The 17,346-nt window shown below is 38.0% G+C and overlaps 1 protein-coding gene and 1 pseudogene across 1 annotated transcript; both read left to right on the plus strand.

Moving 5' to 3' along the window:
* Positions 1-359: 359 nt before the first annotated feature.
* On the plus strand, positions 360-12,197 carry LOC145576596 (uncharacterized). The gene is made up of 5 exons (XM_081634327.1): positions 360-1,444; positions 1,578-1,651; positions 1,808-3,096; positions 11,552-11,863; positions 11,985-12,197. Exons 1-5 carry the CDS (start codon positions 360-362, stop codon positions 12,195-12,197), a joined length of 2,973 nt encoding a protein of 990 aa, XP_081490453.1.
* Positions 12,198-14,863: 2,666 nt separating this feature from the next.
* Positions 14,864-16,757, plus strand: LOC145576613 (glutathione S-transferase U9 pseudogene; annotated as a pseudogene).
* Positions 16,758-17,346: the final 589 nt, after the last annotated feature.

Raw genomic sequence — 17,346 nt, forward strand, 5'->3', positions numbered from 1 at the left:
CTTGGGAAAATTATTCAAGGCACTAAAAGTGGAGAAAAGAATAAAATCAAGAAGAAAGAAGTTAGTAAAAATACAAAATCTGTTATACAAGGAAGTGGACCACTTGTGCCTATTACAAATATTCACACGTCCAAAGATCCAGCTCAATTATATGTTGCCAAAAATACAAAAGGCAAAGAAAATTCTGATTTTGACCCTTCGAAGATTGTTGCACAGAAGACTTTAGAGGAAATTCAAGAAGCCATCGAGACCGTGCCACAAGATGAATTTTCGAAGGGACTTATCCCATGTTTCCCCCACCTTCGGATGCCATACAACTAAGGATACCGACGGACAAAATATTATGTGTGGGTCAACCAATGGAGATACCATATTTGGGCATAGCCGACCCCCTGACGAATGTAATGGAGGTAAGGATCGAGTCATGGATGGAACCGATCCCAGAGCCGATGGAATTGGTGTTCACCTTGAGGATACCCAATGAAGCAAACCGCTTAATGAGATTCATCTCTAGTGCCTATGTAAGTTCTCTGCCTACTATTCCTACTTTAATGGAAGACACTATACCAAATTTAGCTCCAAATTCCTTGCCTATTTCATGCATGGTGTGGAATGTGCAAGGGGCCGGTAGTCGTACTTTTATTAGTTCTCTACAGGATGTAGTAAGAAACCATAAACCTAATGTTATTGCTCTAGTTGAAACTCATATGGGGGGTCAACAAGCGGAACGTATTTCATCTATTCTAGGATACACAGGACACACTAGAGTCGATGCTCAAGGTTTTAGTGGAGGTATATGGATATATTGGAAACCTGACCTTGTGACAGTGGAACCAATTTTACAGCATAATCAACATATTACTATGGATATTAGAAGAGTTGGTGAGGAACCATGGTATTTCACAGCAGTTTATGCTAGCCCGGATCCAACTAAAAGAAGTGATCTCTGGCGTGAATTACAAGATTTTTCTAGAACTCATAATAAACCATGGATGATTGCAGGAGACTTTAATGATACTCGTTTTACTCATGAACGTAGCACTTGTTGCCCCGAGACTTCTAGGCGGGTAGCAAGGTTCAATGAATGGGTTGAGAATATGAATTTGTTAGAAATTGAATTTAGTGGCCCGAGTCACACTTGGTCAAGAGGTAACAGTATTGACACTCGTACTAGTGCTAGGCTGGATAGAGCATTATGTAATGGAGAATGGAGCTTGAGATTTACTCATGCTGAGGGTAAAAACTTACCCGCAATCCAATCGGATCATTGCCCTATTCTAATTGCACCAAATGGTTTTGCTCCGGTTACATCCGTTAACAAGCCCTTCAAATTTCAGGCTGCTTGGTTAACCCATGAGCACTTTCGTGAGTTTATAGAAGATAAATGGGATAAAAATAGGCCTCTTATTCCTTTATTGAAGAAAGTCAGTGAAGATTTGCAAGAGTGGAATAAGAATGTTTTCCACAATATTTTTTTTAAAAAAAAGGAATTTATCAGCACGGATTGGTGGTGTGCAAAAATGCCTAGCCGAACAAAAATCTAGAGACCTCATCAAACTTTAAGCTAAACTACGCAGAGAGCTTGATGAGGTTCTTATCCAAGAAGAGCTTCTATGGTATCAAAAATCGAGGGTCGATTGGATTCGTGATGGTGATAGGAATACTTCCTTTTTTCATTTGAGTACGATTGCTCGTCGTTGGAGGAATAATATTACTGCAATCAAGGAGAGTACAGATGGAGTATGGATTTATGAGAAAGACTGAATACAAGATCACATTGTCTCGTACTTTACCAAATTATTTGCAGATAAAGAGCAGCCAGAATGCGGACCTTTGCCATCAGATATTTTTCCTGAATTCACGAATAGAGATTGGGATCTTTTGTCAAGGCCGTTTGCAAGATGTGAAATAGAAAAAACAGTGTTCGATATAGGGGCTATGAAAGCTCCGGGTCCAGATGGCTTCCAACCTTTGTTTTTTCAAAAGCATTGGGACTTAGTAGCGGAAAATGTGTTTAAAGTGGCTCTTGATGCTCTAAATGGTAAAGGATTACCGGAAAATTTGAACGATACTTTTATTGTTCTTATTCCGAAGGTGGATACTCTAGAGCTTGCTTCTCAATTTCGACCTATTAGCCTTTGTAATGTGGCTTATAAAATTATTACGAAGGCTATTGTCAACCGTATCAAACCAATGATGCCTCACTTGACTTCCTGTACGCAGACAAGTTTTGTGCCTGGAAGACAAATTACAGACAACATTGTTATTGTTCAAGAGTTCATTCACACCATGAGAAATAAGAGAGGAGGTAAGGGATACATGGCAATTAAAATTGATTTTGAGAAAGCGTATGACCGTCTCAAATGGGAGTTCATTCGAGATACTTTATATGAAGTTCGATTCCCTATTCTTATAAATGAACTTATAATGGAATGTATTACTACCTCTTCGATGCGTGTTCTTTGGAATGGTGAGCCTACTAGGCCTTTTAAACCGGAAAGAGGAATTCGTCAAGGAGACCCCCTATCTCCCTATTTATTTGTATTGTGTATGGAGAGATTAAATCAATTGATTGAAGAATCGATCTTAGAGCAGCGGTGGAAACCAATATATGCTAGTAGGAATGGGCCAAAACTCTCGAATTTATGCTTTGCGGATGATATAATCCTATTTGCGGAAGCAACAGTTGAACAAGCCGTGGTGATTCAGGAGTGTTTGGCTCGTTTCTGCAGTGCCTCTGGTCAGAAGGTGAGCTACCCCAAGTCACGTATTTATTTTTCCCAAAATATGTGTATGGATGAAAAAGTTGGTATTTGTCATGCTTTGGGAATAGACGAGACAGATGATCTGGGTAATTACCTTGGTATGCCCACGCTTACAAGTAGAGTAACGAGGGATACTTTCGCATATTTGTGTGAGAAAGTGGACCGTAGACTTGCCGGATGGAAATCGAAATACATATCTCTAGCAGGTCGTATCACACTAGCAAAGACAACTTTAACTACTATGAGCTCGTACGCAATGAAGACAACTAAGCTTCCGAGAAGTATTTGTGACGAAATTGATAAGCGAATTGAACTAGATGGTTTGTTTGGGGTGGGGATGAAGATCATAGGCTGTAGACACCCATTTGTGTCTCCCCAAAACCAAACCAGTGATGAGTGTCTTTCACGTCGAATCATAATCGAATGAAACGAAAGTGTGGAAAGGTCTAGTGTTACGGAAAGTTTTATTTCTTTTCTTTTCTCTTCTCTCTGTTTTTGAAAACTTTATTTTGAGAAAACAGCCAATCCAGTTTGGTTGGTCCATGATATAGGTCCAATAGTGGTGTAGTTGGATGGGGTTTGCAAAGACCTTTCCAACGATATATTATAAGCCCAATTCCGATGAATATTGAGGAAATTATGGCCAATTTACTAAACTGGGCCCAGTTTGAGTTTTAAGTACGGCCCAATGATCTAGAGGAGGGCCTAATATGATTGATCATTCCTAATGTAATTAGGAATGGTTTTGGTCTTCTAGAACATTCTAGAAGGTTTTATCATTCTTAATTCAATTAGGACTCTTCAGAGTTTTAATTAGATCAAATAGCATTTTCGACTGAAATTATATTATTTTATCTTCCAGTACGGTAAAATTATCAGATTTTCGAAAACGCGTTGAATTCCGAAGTGGCGTCCAACCCCAGGCCTTGGCGCCTGGAACCAGGATTGGCGCCAGACGCCAGCATTGGCGCCTGGCGCTAGCCACTGGTCCTGGCGCCAATGAGCCAGGGCTGGCGCCAAGTTAGTTTTGTGGTCTTCAGACTCTGTTTTGATAAATCATCTTTTTTGGATGATTTTCTCTATAAATATCGTATCGAAAACTCCGTTTTCAATCATCAAGAGTCACCAATTCTCTTCAATTCTTTTCATCATCTTCATCTCTTTCATCAATAATTCTTAACATTTATGCATTCTTTCTTCTTTGCTTTTTAATACAAAATTCCGCATTCACAAGATCTTGATACTCCTAGCCATATTCGAAGTCGCCTTCGCCCTAGACGTGAAAGAAAGAGGTACGAGGCATCCAAGGAATTGGTATTTGCAATCACGCTTAATAAGATATTAATAATCTTGTTTAGGGTTAATTGTGATTATAAATTCAAGTGATCGCCAATAATAGTTTATTTGTGCATTAATGTTCAACCAACAGAGATTAAACAGGTTTAGGGTTAATTCCTATTGATTGTATGTTAATCAGAAAGCGCACATGAATACGAGCAGAATAAAGTAGAGGCCTATTATTAGGGCAAGTTCAATCTCTTTTAGGTTGGATTTGTACCATCATCTCCGAACCCTTATTTGGTTCATGACCTTATGGAGTTGACGATCTCTTGGATCGTTAAGGGGTGTAACCTTCACCTCGTGAACGGTTTACAAGTTCCTTAAAAACTTGTTGGCGACTCTTTTGCTCTATCTTCTTCCCTTTTGGACGCCACCGTACTTTAGTGTATGATCACAGTGGGGTTCAAGCTAGTGGGATTTTAAAGGCTTGAAATTATTCCCTACAGTTTTTGGCGACTCCATTGGGGAGGATTTCTATTTTAATTCCTGAATTTGTTTCGGCAATGATTTAGAATGAGTGGATGAGACTCGAAAAGTTCTAAGTATTTCATGTGCGTAATTTTGATTAACATTGTGTCATATGCATAAAAAGGTTCTAATTGGAAAGACCATCCGTAATGAGTCAAAAACATAGGATTTTACACGTAGGAAATTTGAGAAATGTCTTTCACAACTAGGACTGAAATAACACCGCGCGAAACAGGATGATTTTATTGAGCACAGAAAGCTACCGAGGCATGTGGGAAGTAGCGTCAGGGGCCAGAGCTTGGCACCACACTTTTTGCCGTAGCGCCAGACGCCAGTGTTGGCGCCAGGCGCTGCAGTTAAAAGTTGGCGCCAGTCTCTGTTTGCTGGCCAATTTCCCCCAATACCGAGCCAGAAATATGCGTTCTAATTTCGACCGGTTTTTCGTATTGTTTGCTCGATCCTACTTCCTGATTGAATTTTTTTCTCACTTTTCTGAAACCCATATGTGTTCTACATATGGACATAACCCTCTGGGAATTCATGCTCTATCTACCCGATTGAACGCTCCTGGCAACAAAGGATACATCTGAGATGTTGAATTCACCAAACCATGGAAGTGAGTTTTTTTCTAAAAACTCGCAGTGTTCTATCCACACGCGTTAACCCTTCACGGTTAGGCTTCTACGCGGTGCATCTGGACAATTAACCATGGACCCTATTTGACTAAACCATATCCTGAACTTCAGAGAACTAGAGCCATGGTTAGGTTGCGAACTCATTGCATCATATTGTGACTACTTGCCTAATTGTGCATTATTTGTTGTGCATATATATCCTATGCTCCTCCTAACCGTTTGTTGATTTGTGTTGAGATTAAAATTAATGACTTAAAGAACTTTGCCTAATTAATTAATTAATTAATTAATTCGAGTCAATAAAGTTTTTTCTTCTTTTAATCGAAATCGACCTAGTACGACTTTAGGCATACCCCAGTTGACTAATAATATCGAAAACAGTCCCAGACCGAGGCTCCAATATTGGTGCCAAAATCTGAGCTGTAGCGCCACTGTATGGTGTGTAGCGCCAGACATTTACTAAAAAGTCTAACGCCAACCATCGTACGGTGACGCCAGTTCTGTCGCTTGGCCGACAGTTCGGATTATTTGTCGAGTCATCACCTAATGTCTAATTAACGAGTTTACTAATTAATTCGGTTAATTTTCGCTGTCAATAACACCTTGTCAAGTCATTAATCGAGTCTTGGTCACATAGTCTAGCCACATGGTCATGACACGAGTCTTAACGCACCATCTACACTCACTAGTCTTAGCACACACTTTGAGTATACATCACCATGGCCATGTCTTAGGTTCATGCATGAGTCTGTCTCTTCCGTCATTTGAGTTGAGGGGGTACATTCTACTCCTAATTCTTCATATCCCCCCGTCTAAATCTTCTTCACATTCTTCCATCTTTCTTCACCTCCTCCATCCATGGCATGTTGAATAAAGTTTGAGTCAAATAATTAACAATTAGTATCCCCAAATTCCTTTCCCACAGTACTTGGTCGAGGAGAGAAGGGCGATTAATCAAGGACAACACCTTTGTTCAAGTCTTACTTTTTGATAAACCGATTCGTCAAAAGAGAAAGGCTAAGAAGATAATGGCAACTCAAGAAGAAGTCAATGAGCTTAGGAATCAATTGGTTACCATGACTGAGACACTAAAACTCCTCACACTTAAGGTCGATGATCCCGTGAAGCAACAACGGATGGACCTCATGCAAGAGAGTCTGAGCAAGTTATCTAGTGACTATAAATTTCAGGGCATGAGCTCGCAAGGGGTCTCGCTGGATAAAGAACTTCTTCCGCCTAAGTTTAATGCCAACGACATCCCAAAATTCAAGGCAACAGATAATCCTTACTTCCATCTAAAAGCTTTCGAAACTATAATGACCATCAAGGGTATCGATAAGGAGGTTTTCCCCTCTCTGTTCCCACTATCTCTTGAAACTGTTTGCCAACAATGGTTCTTCTCCCTTGACAAGGAGAAAAACTCTACCTGGGAATCGATAGTAAACGCTTTCGTTGATAGGTATAAGTGCAATATCCAAGTTGAAACCGATCATAGACAACTTGAGATGCTAAGACAAAAAGAAAATGAAGGCTTTACTTCTTTCTTTAATAAGTGGAGGGAAACTTCCGCTAAGATGATTGAAGTCCCTACCGAAAAGGAATCTGTGAGGATGTTTATCAAGAATCTCCAAGAAAAGTATTCGAAGCACCTAAAATATCAACACAATTTGAATACTTTCAAGGTCGTTTATGACATCGGAATTGAAATCGAAGATGACCTCGCAAAGCAAAAAGCTACTAATAATAGCAACCACGGTGGCTGGAAAGGAAAGAAGAGCGACAATCCTTCTTCTTCCGAAAACGCCCACTCTAGTAACAATGTTAGTACCTTTGATCTCAGTGAAGTCTTAGCCATAGATAACCAACGATCTAAGAAGCAACTAAGGAAAGACTTCACCCCCATTGGGATGAGCTACGATACTGCCTTCGATCGACTCCATGCCAAAGGACTCATTACTCCCATTGGACCTATTCAAGATCCCGCACCTGAAAAGAGATTGCCTAGTTGGAATCCAGACGAACACTGCAAGTATCATCAAGGTAGGGGTCATACTACTGAGAGCTGTTGGAAGCTAAAGGAGGCTATCCAACATTTGATTGATAATAACAAGCTTCCCATGCCTCCAGTTAACAAGAAGAGCGAGTGATGATAAAGGAAACAACACAAGACAAGAGGCGAGCTTCAACGACAAGATTTTATGACCTCTTTTTCTATTTCTTTTTCATTTTACCCCTTCCCCAATAAGTCTAGCATAGGCACCTTTTCTTTTCCTTTAGATTAATTTTGTAGATTTTTCCTTTTTCCCTTTTTAATAAAATGAGCATTTAATTCCTTATATATGATCATTCCATTACATTGCATAAAAAAAAAAAAAAAATCCATGTCGAATTAAGCACAAGGTATACCAATGATTTGAGGCACCCCTTGTAGCCACATCATATGTCCTTTCACCCTTCAATTATACAATCCTTTCTTCATAAACCATTTTGAGCCTCGCCTAACGATAGACCCTTCTTTTTTCAACCTACCTCTACCTAACCTTGGGATGGGATGGCGTGCAACTTTTGCAATTCTAGAGAAAGCTTGAGCAAATTCAAAGATTAAAATAGCAAAAAAAAGAAGCAAAAAAATAAACAAGTGTACAAAAGGGTAAGTGTTCCAATGTCTTTGATATGAAAATATCTTCGATAAGAACACGTCTCAGATTGCGTCTCTTACCGAGTGCTCGGTACCGTGCCTGAGAAACATGAATGCCAAGTGAGTGATAGATCGCATGATCGGGATTGCCCACACTTATTAAAATAAAATAAATGCTAGAGCAAAAAGAGCTAAAAAGAGTAGAAACTCAAGCATAAATACAAAGATTCAAAAGCGAGGTTGCACACCTTGGGGGCTTATCTAGGGTCTTGAGCCTTTATCCCCTTCTTCTTCAGCCTTTAGCCTAACCACGTTACAACCCTTAAAAAGATCTTTTTGAGGTATACACACTTGTGCGAGTTTTGGCTAGAGATACGTTCGGCCTGATTCCTAACGGATACGTAGGCAACCTCACATCGAGGTGCGGCCGTAATAAACATGCATTCATATTCACATTCACACACTTACACCATGATCATATCAAGGAGTTCCCTATGCTCATCCCTTTTCATTTAGAGCTAGACTTGGGGGCTTGATCCCTATATTATTAGCTTACCTAGCCTAAGAGTCACCACCATTTGACTCTTTTCAATATATTTTTCCACACACTTAGCTCTTGCGGCCTAACTTTAGTGTCACTATCACACACTGCACATATACATGACCAAATATACTTCCCTTAGGAACCCTTTGTCATGAAATCTTAATACAACGTTGAAGCATGCCTTGTCATATCGAAATCGCTCATCAATCGTAATCATCATTGCATCATGAAGTATGAAGTGCTTGGCCTCCGTGCCTAAGTTACCCAAATACTTTCATCATGGAGTCAACAGTTGAGATAGCCTAGGATGGATTAATCCTTGAACCTTGAGAGATAGTATCAAACAACATTTGACTAAGCTCATTCAACATGCATCTTCAAACTTTTGATTTTCTTTTTCACGTCTTTCCTTTTCGGGAGAAAGTCGGTACCCTCCAAAATTGACGGAAATTTTTTGGTTTTTGCATTTTTCGAGTTGCACGATCACATTACAATGCACACACAAGTCATGTACACACTGAGTCATGTCATGTCATATCACTTTGATTTGAGTCTAACACATGTGTCATTTCACTTTGAGTCGAGTCAATCTCGAGTCAGTCAACATATCGAGTCAAGTTTATGCCTTGAGTCGTGTCAAGTCGATGAGTCAAGCAACGTTAAGCCTTAGGTCAACCCTAAGATGATTAAAAAGATTGGCAAAGTTCTATAGTAAAAAATAAACACAGGTGCAGCAGAACAGGGAAGACCCTATCACAGCATTCGGCGACAGAGTCAATTCTTGGCTCCATAAATATTTCAGCAACGACAGAGCTCGAAGCCTCCCAGAAAGGTGATTTCGACTTCATACAGCAATTTCGGGTTCCTTGGTACGCCAGTTAGCCCCTATAAGCAATTTGACATGATTAAGTAGTCAGTTGGATTACAATTGCATAAAGTGATCGACCTGATAAAAAGATCGTCTCACTTAGCTTAAAGCGCCTAAGCATTGGCTCATTAGCAAAAGGCACCGACATATAGGTTCATTAGCAAAAAGCACCGACATACAGGTTCAAGAGCAAAGAGCGCCGACGTACAGGCATAGCAAAAGCAAGGTTCAGGTGAACTTTTAAAGATCGACGGGCGTGGATCTTCGGTATTTTCCTTTGGGAGATTATCGCATCAAATGAGGATGACTTCAAGAGAAGATATCTTTGGCGGAAAGTTGTCACAAACAACTGAAGGTAATTTCGGGCGAAATTGTCTTCGATCATAATTCCTGAGGCATGGAAGATGATCATAATGCGGATGAGAATTATTTCAAGAGAAATAATTTTCGATGATATTCCCTTGGACGTGGAATATTATCATAGCGGAGAGGATAGTTTCAAGCGAAGCAATCTTCTAAATGGAAGCAGTTACAAGGCGTAGCGGTTTTCAAGCGGGATGGCATTCTCTAGCTTGCAGGAGGTCGTCAAAGCACAACAACAGCAACAATCGGTTACTTTCAGAGACGTGTGCTCGACGGTGCAAGATACGCGTTTCTTAACTCTTTTATCTGTTTAACTAATGCTAGTTTTGCAGGTATCGGCGTTACAAGATTGATTTAGGATCGCAGAACGTTCTGAATCATTCTCCGTCCCTATCGATACTTTGACTTTCGTTTTCGAAACTTGCGTTTCTCCAAACTCAGTCAAAGTGGGGGCTTCTGTAGACACCCATTTTTGTCTCCCCAAAACCAAACCCAGTGATGAGTGCCTTTCACGTCGAATCATAATCGAATGAAACGAAAGTGTGGAAAGGTCTAGTGTTGCGGAAAGTTTTATTTCTTTTCTTTTCTCTCCTCTCTGTTTTTGAAAACTTTATTTTGAGAAAACAGCCAATCCAGTTTGGTTGGTCCATGATATAGGTCCAATAGTGGTGTAGTTGGATGGGGTTTGCAAAGACCTTTCCAACGATATATTATAAGCCCAATTCCGATGAATATTGAGGAAATTATGGCCAATTTACTAAACTGGGCCCGGTTTGAGTTTTAAGTACGGCCCAATGATCTAGAGGAGGGCCTAATATGATTTATCATTCCTAATGTAATTAGGAATGGTTTTGGTCTTCTAGAACATTCTAGAAGGTTTTATCATTCTTAATTCAATTAGGACTCTTCAGAGTTTTAATTAGATCAAATAGCATTTTCGACTGAAATTATATTATTTTATCTTCCAGTACGGTAAAATTATCAGATTTTCGAAAACGCGTTGAATTCCGAATTGGCGTCCAACCCCAGGCCTTGGCGCCTGGAACCAGGATTGGCGCCAGACGCCAGCATTGGCGCCTGGCGCTAGCCACTGGTCCTGGCACCAATGAGCCAAGGCTGGCGCCAAGTTAGTTTTGTGGTCTTCAGACTCTGTTTTGATAAATCATCTTTTTTGGATGATTTTCTCTATAAATATCGTATCGAAAACTCCGTTTTCAATCATCAAGAGTCACCAATTCTCTTCAATTCTTTTCATCATCTTCATCTCTTTCATCAATAATTCTTAACATTTATGCATTCTTTATTCTTTGCTTTTTAATACAAAATTCCGCATTCACAAGATCTTGATACACCTAGCCATATTCGAAGTCGCCTTCGCCCTAGACGTGAAAGAAAGAGGTACGAGGCATCCAAGGAATTGGTATTTGCAATCACGCTTAATAAGATATTAATAATCTTGTTTAGGGTTAATTGTGATTATAAATTCAAGTGATCGCCAATAATAGTTTATTTGTGCATTAATGTTCAACCAACATAGATTAAACAGGTTTAGGGTTAATTCCTATTGATTGTATGTTAATCAGAAAGCGCACATGAATACGAGCAGAATAAAGTAGAGGCCTATTATTAGGGCAGGTTCAATCTCTTTTAGGTTGGATTTGTACCATTATCCCCGAACCCTTATTTGGTTCATGACCTTATGGAGTTGACGATCTCTTGGATCGTTAAGGGGTGTAACCTTCACCTCGTGAACGGTTTACAAGTTCCTTAAAAACTTGTTGGCGACTCTTTTGCTCTATCTTCTTCCCTTTTGGACGCCACCGTACTTTAGTGTATGATCACAGTGGGGTTCAAGCTAGTGGGATTTTAAAGGCTTGAAATTATACCCTACATAGGCGTATGCATTTAATCTCTTGGGAATGCTTACAGAAACCAAAAGAACAGGGTGGCTTGGGACTGCGGTCTTCAAGGCAAGCTAATGCTGCGTTTTTAACTAAATTGGGATGGCGTGTGTTAACGGAGCCGAATGCTCTCTGGTCTCGGGTACTTAGAGCAAAGTATTGCAAAGGGAGATGCGATATTGATATGTTTGAACCTAAATCGAACATGTCAAATGTTTGGAGGGGCATTTCGGAGAATGCTAAGTTAATTAGTGAAGGGTCTCGGATAGCTGTTGGCAATGGCGCTAATACTTTATTCTGGGATCATAATTGGGCCATGCCTAGTCCTCTTCGAGCTGCTGTGATTGCTACAATTCCCCCCCCCCCAGCTCGATAAAGTTAAAGTTGAAGAACTATGGGATGTAGAAAATGGGTGGAAATGGGATATTTTCGCTAATTTGCTACCTGCGAATGTGTTGAAGATTATTGAAGCTCATGCTCTGAGGATTGACTCAAATACAGGGGATTTACTATATTGGGGAGGCTCCTCAAGTGGTAAATTCACAATAAAATCAGCAATGCAAATTATTAGGCGAGATGACGTGATTGAAAATGATAAAATTTGGAATTTAATATGGAGTTTGAGAGTGCAGCAAAGGGCAAAAAAATTTCTCTGGCTTGTTACTCATGATTGAATCATGACAAATGCAAATCGTCTAAAAAGAAACCTTACTGACGACCCCTGGTGCAAGACTTGTAATAATCATGAGGAGACTACAATTCATGCCCTTCGTGACTGTCGTGCAACAAGAGAAGTGTGGCGTCAAGTGGGAGGACCTGCCTCATCTCCGAGCTTTTTTAGTGGATCCCTTCGTCAGTGGATTATGAACAATATTAAAATTCAGCAACGAAGTAATCTCTCTTCTGAGGTTTGGCCTACTTACTTCTCAATTTCCTTGTGGTGGATTTGGAGATGGAGGAATAACTGTGTGTTTGATAGAGCAAGTGAAAATCCGATTGATATTAATCAATTTCTACTTGCTCGTTTTGAGGAAGTCTGGCGTGTGTTGGGAGTTGATGGAAGCAATACCAACCATCGTACTAGGACTCGAGAAGAATCTTTCATCAAGTGGCTAGCCCCACCAATTGGCTGGCTTGCTTTGAATACAGATGGTGCTGCTAAAGGTGCTCTGGGTCCAGCTGGGGGAGGAGGCTTGATTCGTGATTACACTGGAAAGTTCATACATGGTTTTTCTCTTAAACTTGGTAATTGCAATGCTTTTATGGCTGAATTAAAGGCCATTGAATATGGGTTGGAATTGGCGAAAAGAATGAATGCAGCAAAGATTCAAGTGCAACTTGATAGTCAAATTGTAGTAAATGCTATTTGCAATGAAGATGTCCACCGAGGCCAGGGGTATCATATAATCAACATGTGCAAGAAGCTCATTGAGGAAGGCAATTGGGAAGTCCAAATTCATCATGTCTATCGTGAAGCAAATAGAGCCGCAGATTGGCTAGCTAATCAAGGTGTCGTCCAGAACAACAATATAGAGTTGATTCAATTCCCTCCTATTGAATTAGGACGTATCTTGCATGATGATATAGTAGGGGTGGCCTTGCCACGTTTAATTTCTGTTTAGTTTCTTTTAGTTTTGTTTTTGTTCTTTCCCGAGGCTTGTGCCTTTCATTTGCAGCAAAAAAAAAAAATCAATGGCAAATAGAAAAAAGGAATACCATCAAGGGCTATTGGTATCTAAAATAATACATCAAGAATTGTTGGAAAATACCATCAAGAAATTCGTTGGTATGATAAAAAGTATCATCAACAGTAAAAGATAGAACAAGAACAACACCAACGGTTTGTTTCCGTCATGTTTTGGCGCCAAAATTTGTCACATGTTAAGAACTCCATTTGAGAAAATAGCAGAACGAAAAACTCAATTTGCCGGAATTTCTTTTTTAAGAAATTAATATTTGTTCTAAACAGAACAAAAAATTGAAAAGGGCCTTTTTTTTTTTTTTATTTTTTTTTACAGATTTTGTTTAGCTTTTTCTTACCGTAATGTTTTTTATAATTGCTTTTTTTAGATTTACCTTTTTGCCCTTATTAAAGTCTTTTATGACTCTAATAGTTAGAGCCCAAGAATTCTACAACATTAAAAATATATAGAAAGGGAATGAAAGAATAAAATGTGTACCCACATCACCCAATTCTATTTAAGGGGTGTTTGGTTCACATAATTAAGGTATAAGGTATGGGTTTAGAATAGTTTAAACCCATACCTCAAACCCCCAAGGTATGGGGTTTAGAAATCTTAGGGGAGGAGGTAGGTTTGACTCATTCTTATACATTAAGATGTTAAATAAAAGAAAAACATTGCATTTTATAATCATACCAAACATATGGTATTAAGAATCAAGTTCCAAACTTATACCACTATGGTTTCATTCCTGATTTCAATCTCATACCAGTTTGCGAACCAAACGTCCCCTTATAGTACGTCTAGCTTACATTTTACTATCATATTGATCAAAGTAACAAACAATGGACGTTCGTGTATAATTCATTCAGATTTTCTCAGGAATTTTTGCCGCTATTAGCTAGGTACAACCGTACAATAAACTTCTCTATATTATTTCTATATTTATAGTACTTTCGCTTACATTATTGTCGATCAAAATATAGTAACATATGTTCAGTCGTCTGTCATTCATTCAGGTTTGTTTGTTTTTTTTTTTATTATTATTATTATTTAAAAAAAAAAGATTTTTTGCCATTATTTGGTAAAGTAGACTTTGTTAAAAAAATTGTAATCTAGAAAAATTTAAGTAATATCAACAATTCTAGAAAATTAGGTGTAAAATAACCTAATATTTTGAAGACTCTAGCTGAAGTAAGAAAGTAAAGAGAAATCTAGAGAAAGCTAGAAAATTAGGTGTAGAGTGTAGTACGTGGGTGGAGCAAGTAAACCAACATATATCATTATAAATACTAGGAACTTCCCATGCAAATGCTGAAATGCAAGCAATTTCCCATGCAATAATACTTCTAATTTCAACCCACCACTAATTTTTTTTCTCTATTCTAACAGTTTTCTAATTTGACACATTTTGAGTAAGATTTTTATTTGCACATTTTACGTTGACACTATTTTAAAAGATTTGCATGTAAAAAATAAGATAATTAATTAACAATGAGCCAATGAGGGTGGTTCACATGCGGTCATATATCACCATCCCTAATGCAAATAAAAATACTCTATATAAATTTGAAAATTTTATGCTATTTCCCTTAGCTACAAATTTATTTTGCTGCTTACAGTTTTATAAAGTGCGCAATTTCTATTGACAGGTTGATGACATTCTAGCTTTGAACGAAGGAAAAAGAAAGGGATGGAAGATGAAAAGAAAGTGGTGCTCCATGGTTTTTTTGCAAGCCCTTACGCTAGATGGGTGAAGATTGCCCTTAAAGTCAAGGGCATAACCTATGAATATGTTGAAGAGAACTTGAGAAAGAAGAGCCAAATGCTAATTCGGTACAACCCTATATACAAGAAAGTTCCCATACTTGTTCACGAAGGGAAGCCCATTTCCGAGTCATTGGTGATCCTGCAGTACATTGATGAAACATGGAAGAATTCTCCTCATCTCTTGCCATCCGATCCTTACTCAAGGTCCATGGTGCGAATTTGGGCAGATTTTATACTAAACCAGGCATGTGAATATACTTTTCGTTTTTTTTTTTATATATATATATATATATACTACCTCCGGTCCAAATTACTCGCAACTTCGGGGTATTATTTGTGAGATATAAAATATTCCAAAGTTGCGAGTAATTTGGACCGGAGGTAGTATATATATAATGGACTTATAGCATAATAAAACTTATTTTTGGTTGATTGGTAAGTAAAAAGGTTCGACTGGACTAGAATCTCTCAAAGGTTCACCCAAAATGGGTTACGGGCTAGGCCCTTTAGGAAGGGGGAAGGGTAAAGAAATTCCCACCCAAAGCCTCTAGTGGGGCTTAGTTAAACAACTCTAAGTCCCTGATATGCAAAATTAGTATGCACTTTTGTTACTGTTTTTGTATATTTGATTCACTATAACTCAATATCATCTACTAGGTTTTTCAAAAAAGAAAAAAAAAAAAAAATCATTAGTAGGTTAGAAAAGAGAAAAAAAAAAATACAACCCTTGTGATATTAGGAGAATTGTACCCTAAACAATTACTACCTCCGTTTTTTTATTAGTTGACACGTTTTGACTTTAACACTATTCACACACCTCCCTTTGACCATGTTTTGTGATTTATATGCAAGGAAAAATATAGTCAAGTGAGATCTTGTTAGATTCATCACAATGTACATTTTCATAATATTAACTTTTTATAATTTTTTCTTATCGATAATTAAAGATAATAATGATTTAATTTGTGTATTGACAAACGTGATTAAAGAAACGTGTCAACTATAAAGAAACGGATCGGAGGAAGTATTACATAGCAGTTAATGGGTATTAAAAATCACATTTATGTTAATTGAATTGGTATCATCTCTATTATAATATAATTGACATAGTTTGACTTCTTGCCCTTTTTATTTATTATTAACCACATGCATGTATATTGTGTTTATGCAATCACTATCATGAAATTTCATAGGTTTTAATAATAAATCTTTATATTAATTGTCAAACTTGTGTGTTAGATAAATATGTTAAACGGTGTCAGCTATTCATAGACGTATATAGTAATTTTTTTTTGTTGATATGTTACTTCGTATTAATAACTTTGACCATGCCAAAGTTATTCTCAATTGTGTTAGCTTTTGAAAACTTGGTCGTGCACTAGTCTGTTAAGCTAATTGGTGTGCATGTACCCATTGTAACAGCTTTTAATGTCTTTGATGAGAGTTATAGCGAGTCAAGGGACTGAACAAAAGCTCATAGGAGAATCTCAAAAGAACTTGAACATTCTAGAAGAAAACATGAAGGTTATATTTCCATATGATGCACCTTCCTGTAATGAAGATATGAGGATGCTAGACATATTGATATGCGCTATTCCAAGCTCTATAAAAGCCGTAGAAGATGCCTTAAATTTGAAGTTAATGGAACCACAAAAATATCCATTGACAACCTCAAGAATGGCATCTCTAACGGGCCTCAGTGTGGTAAAAGACACTGCACCACCTCATGAGAGGTTGGTCAAATTGTATCGACCTCGTAGGAAGTTATCTTCCAATCTATAATACCAAGTGCAATCCCTCATTGCATGGTTTATATTGATACACAATATTACCAAGGCTCATATAATTACGTATTCGTGATTTTGTATACTATAAATAAGTGAGTCTTATGATAATACATTATGAGAGTTGTATGACTTTTATTTTCACGTTTAAGGGTCTGTTCACATTTACTGAAGCGAGCTGAACTGAACTGATTAGAGCTGAACAGAACTGAAATGAACTGATTAGAGCTGAACTGAACTGAACTGAACTGAAATTAAGTAAATGTGAACAGGCCCTAAGTTATGACACATTTATTTTATTTTTTGATGTTAAATTTTCTCTATTTCTACCTCTTGAAATTTTTAAAAAGTTTAGCATATGTTATTGTTACGCCAAAGTGGTTTGAGGAAAACCTCATTTCTTGATAATGCCAAGGAAATCTATATCTATATTATTATTAAAACTCCAAGACAAGGAGTGCCATTTTGCCATTTGTCAATTCTTTTTTGTCATTTCGCCACATCACTTTAAATTTTTTGCCACGTCACTTTTGCAATTGTAGTATTGTATCTAAATAATGTGTTTGATAATAATGATCACTTTAAAT

Source organism: Chenopodium album, chromosome 2 (genome assembly GCF_948465745.1).
Source record: "Chenopodium album chromosome 2, dcCheAlbu1.1, whole genome shotgun sequence".
In the NCBI taxonomy this organism is placed as follows: domain Eukaryota; kingdom Viridiplantae; phylum Streptophyta; class Magnoliopsida; order Caryophyllales; family Amaranthaceae; genus Chenopodium; species Chenopodium album.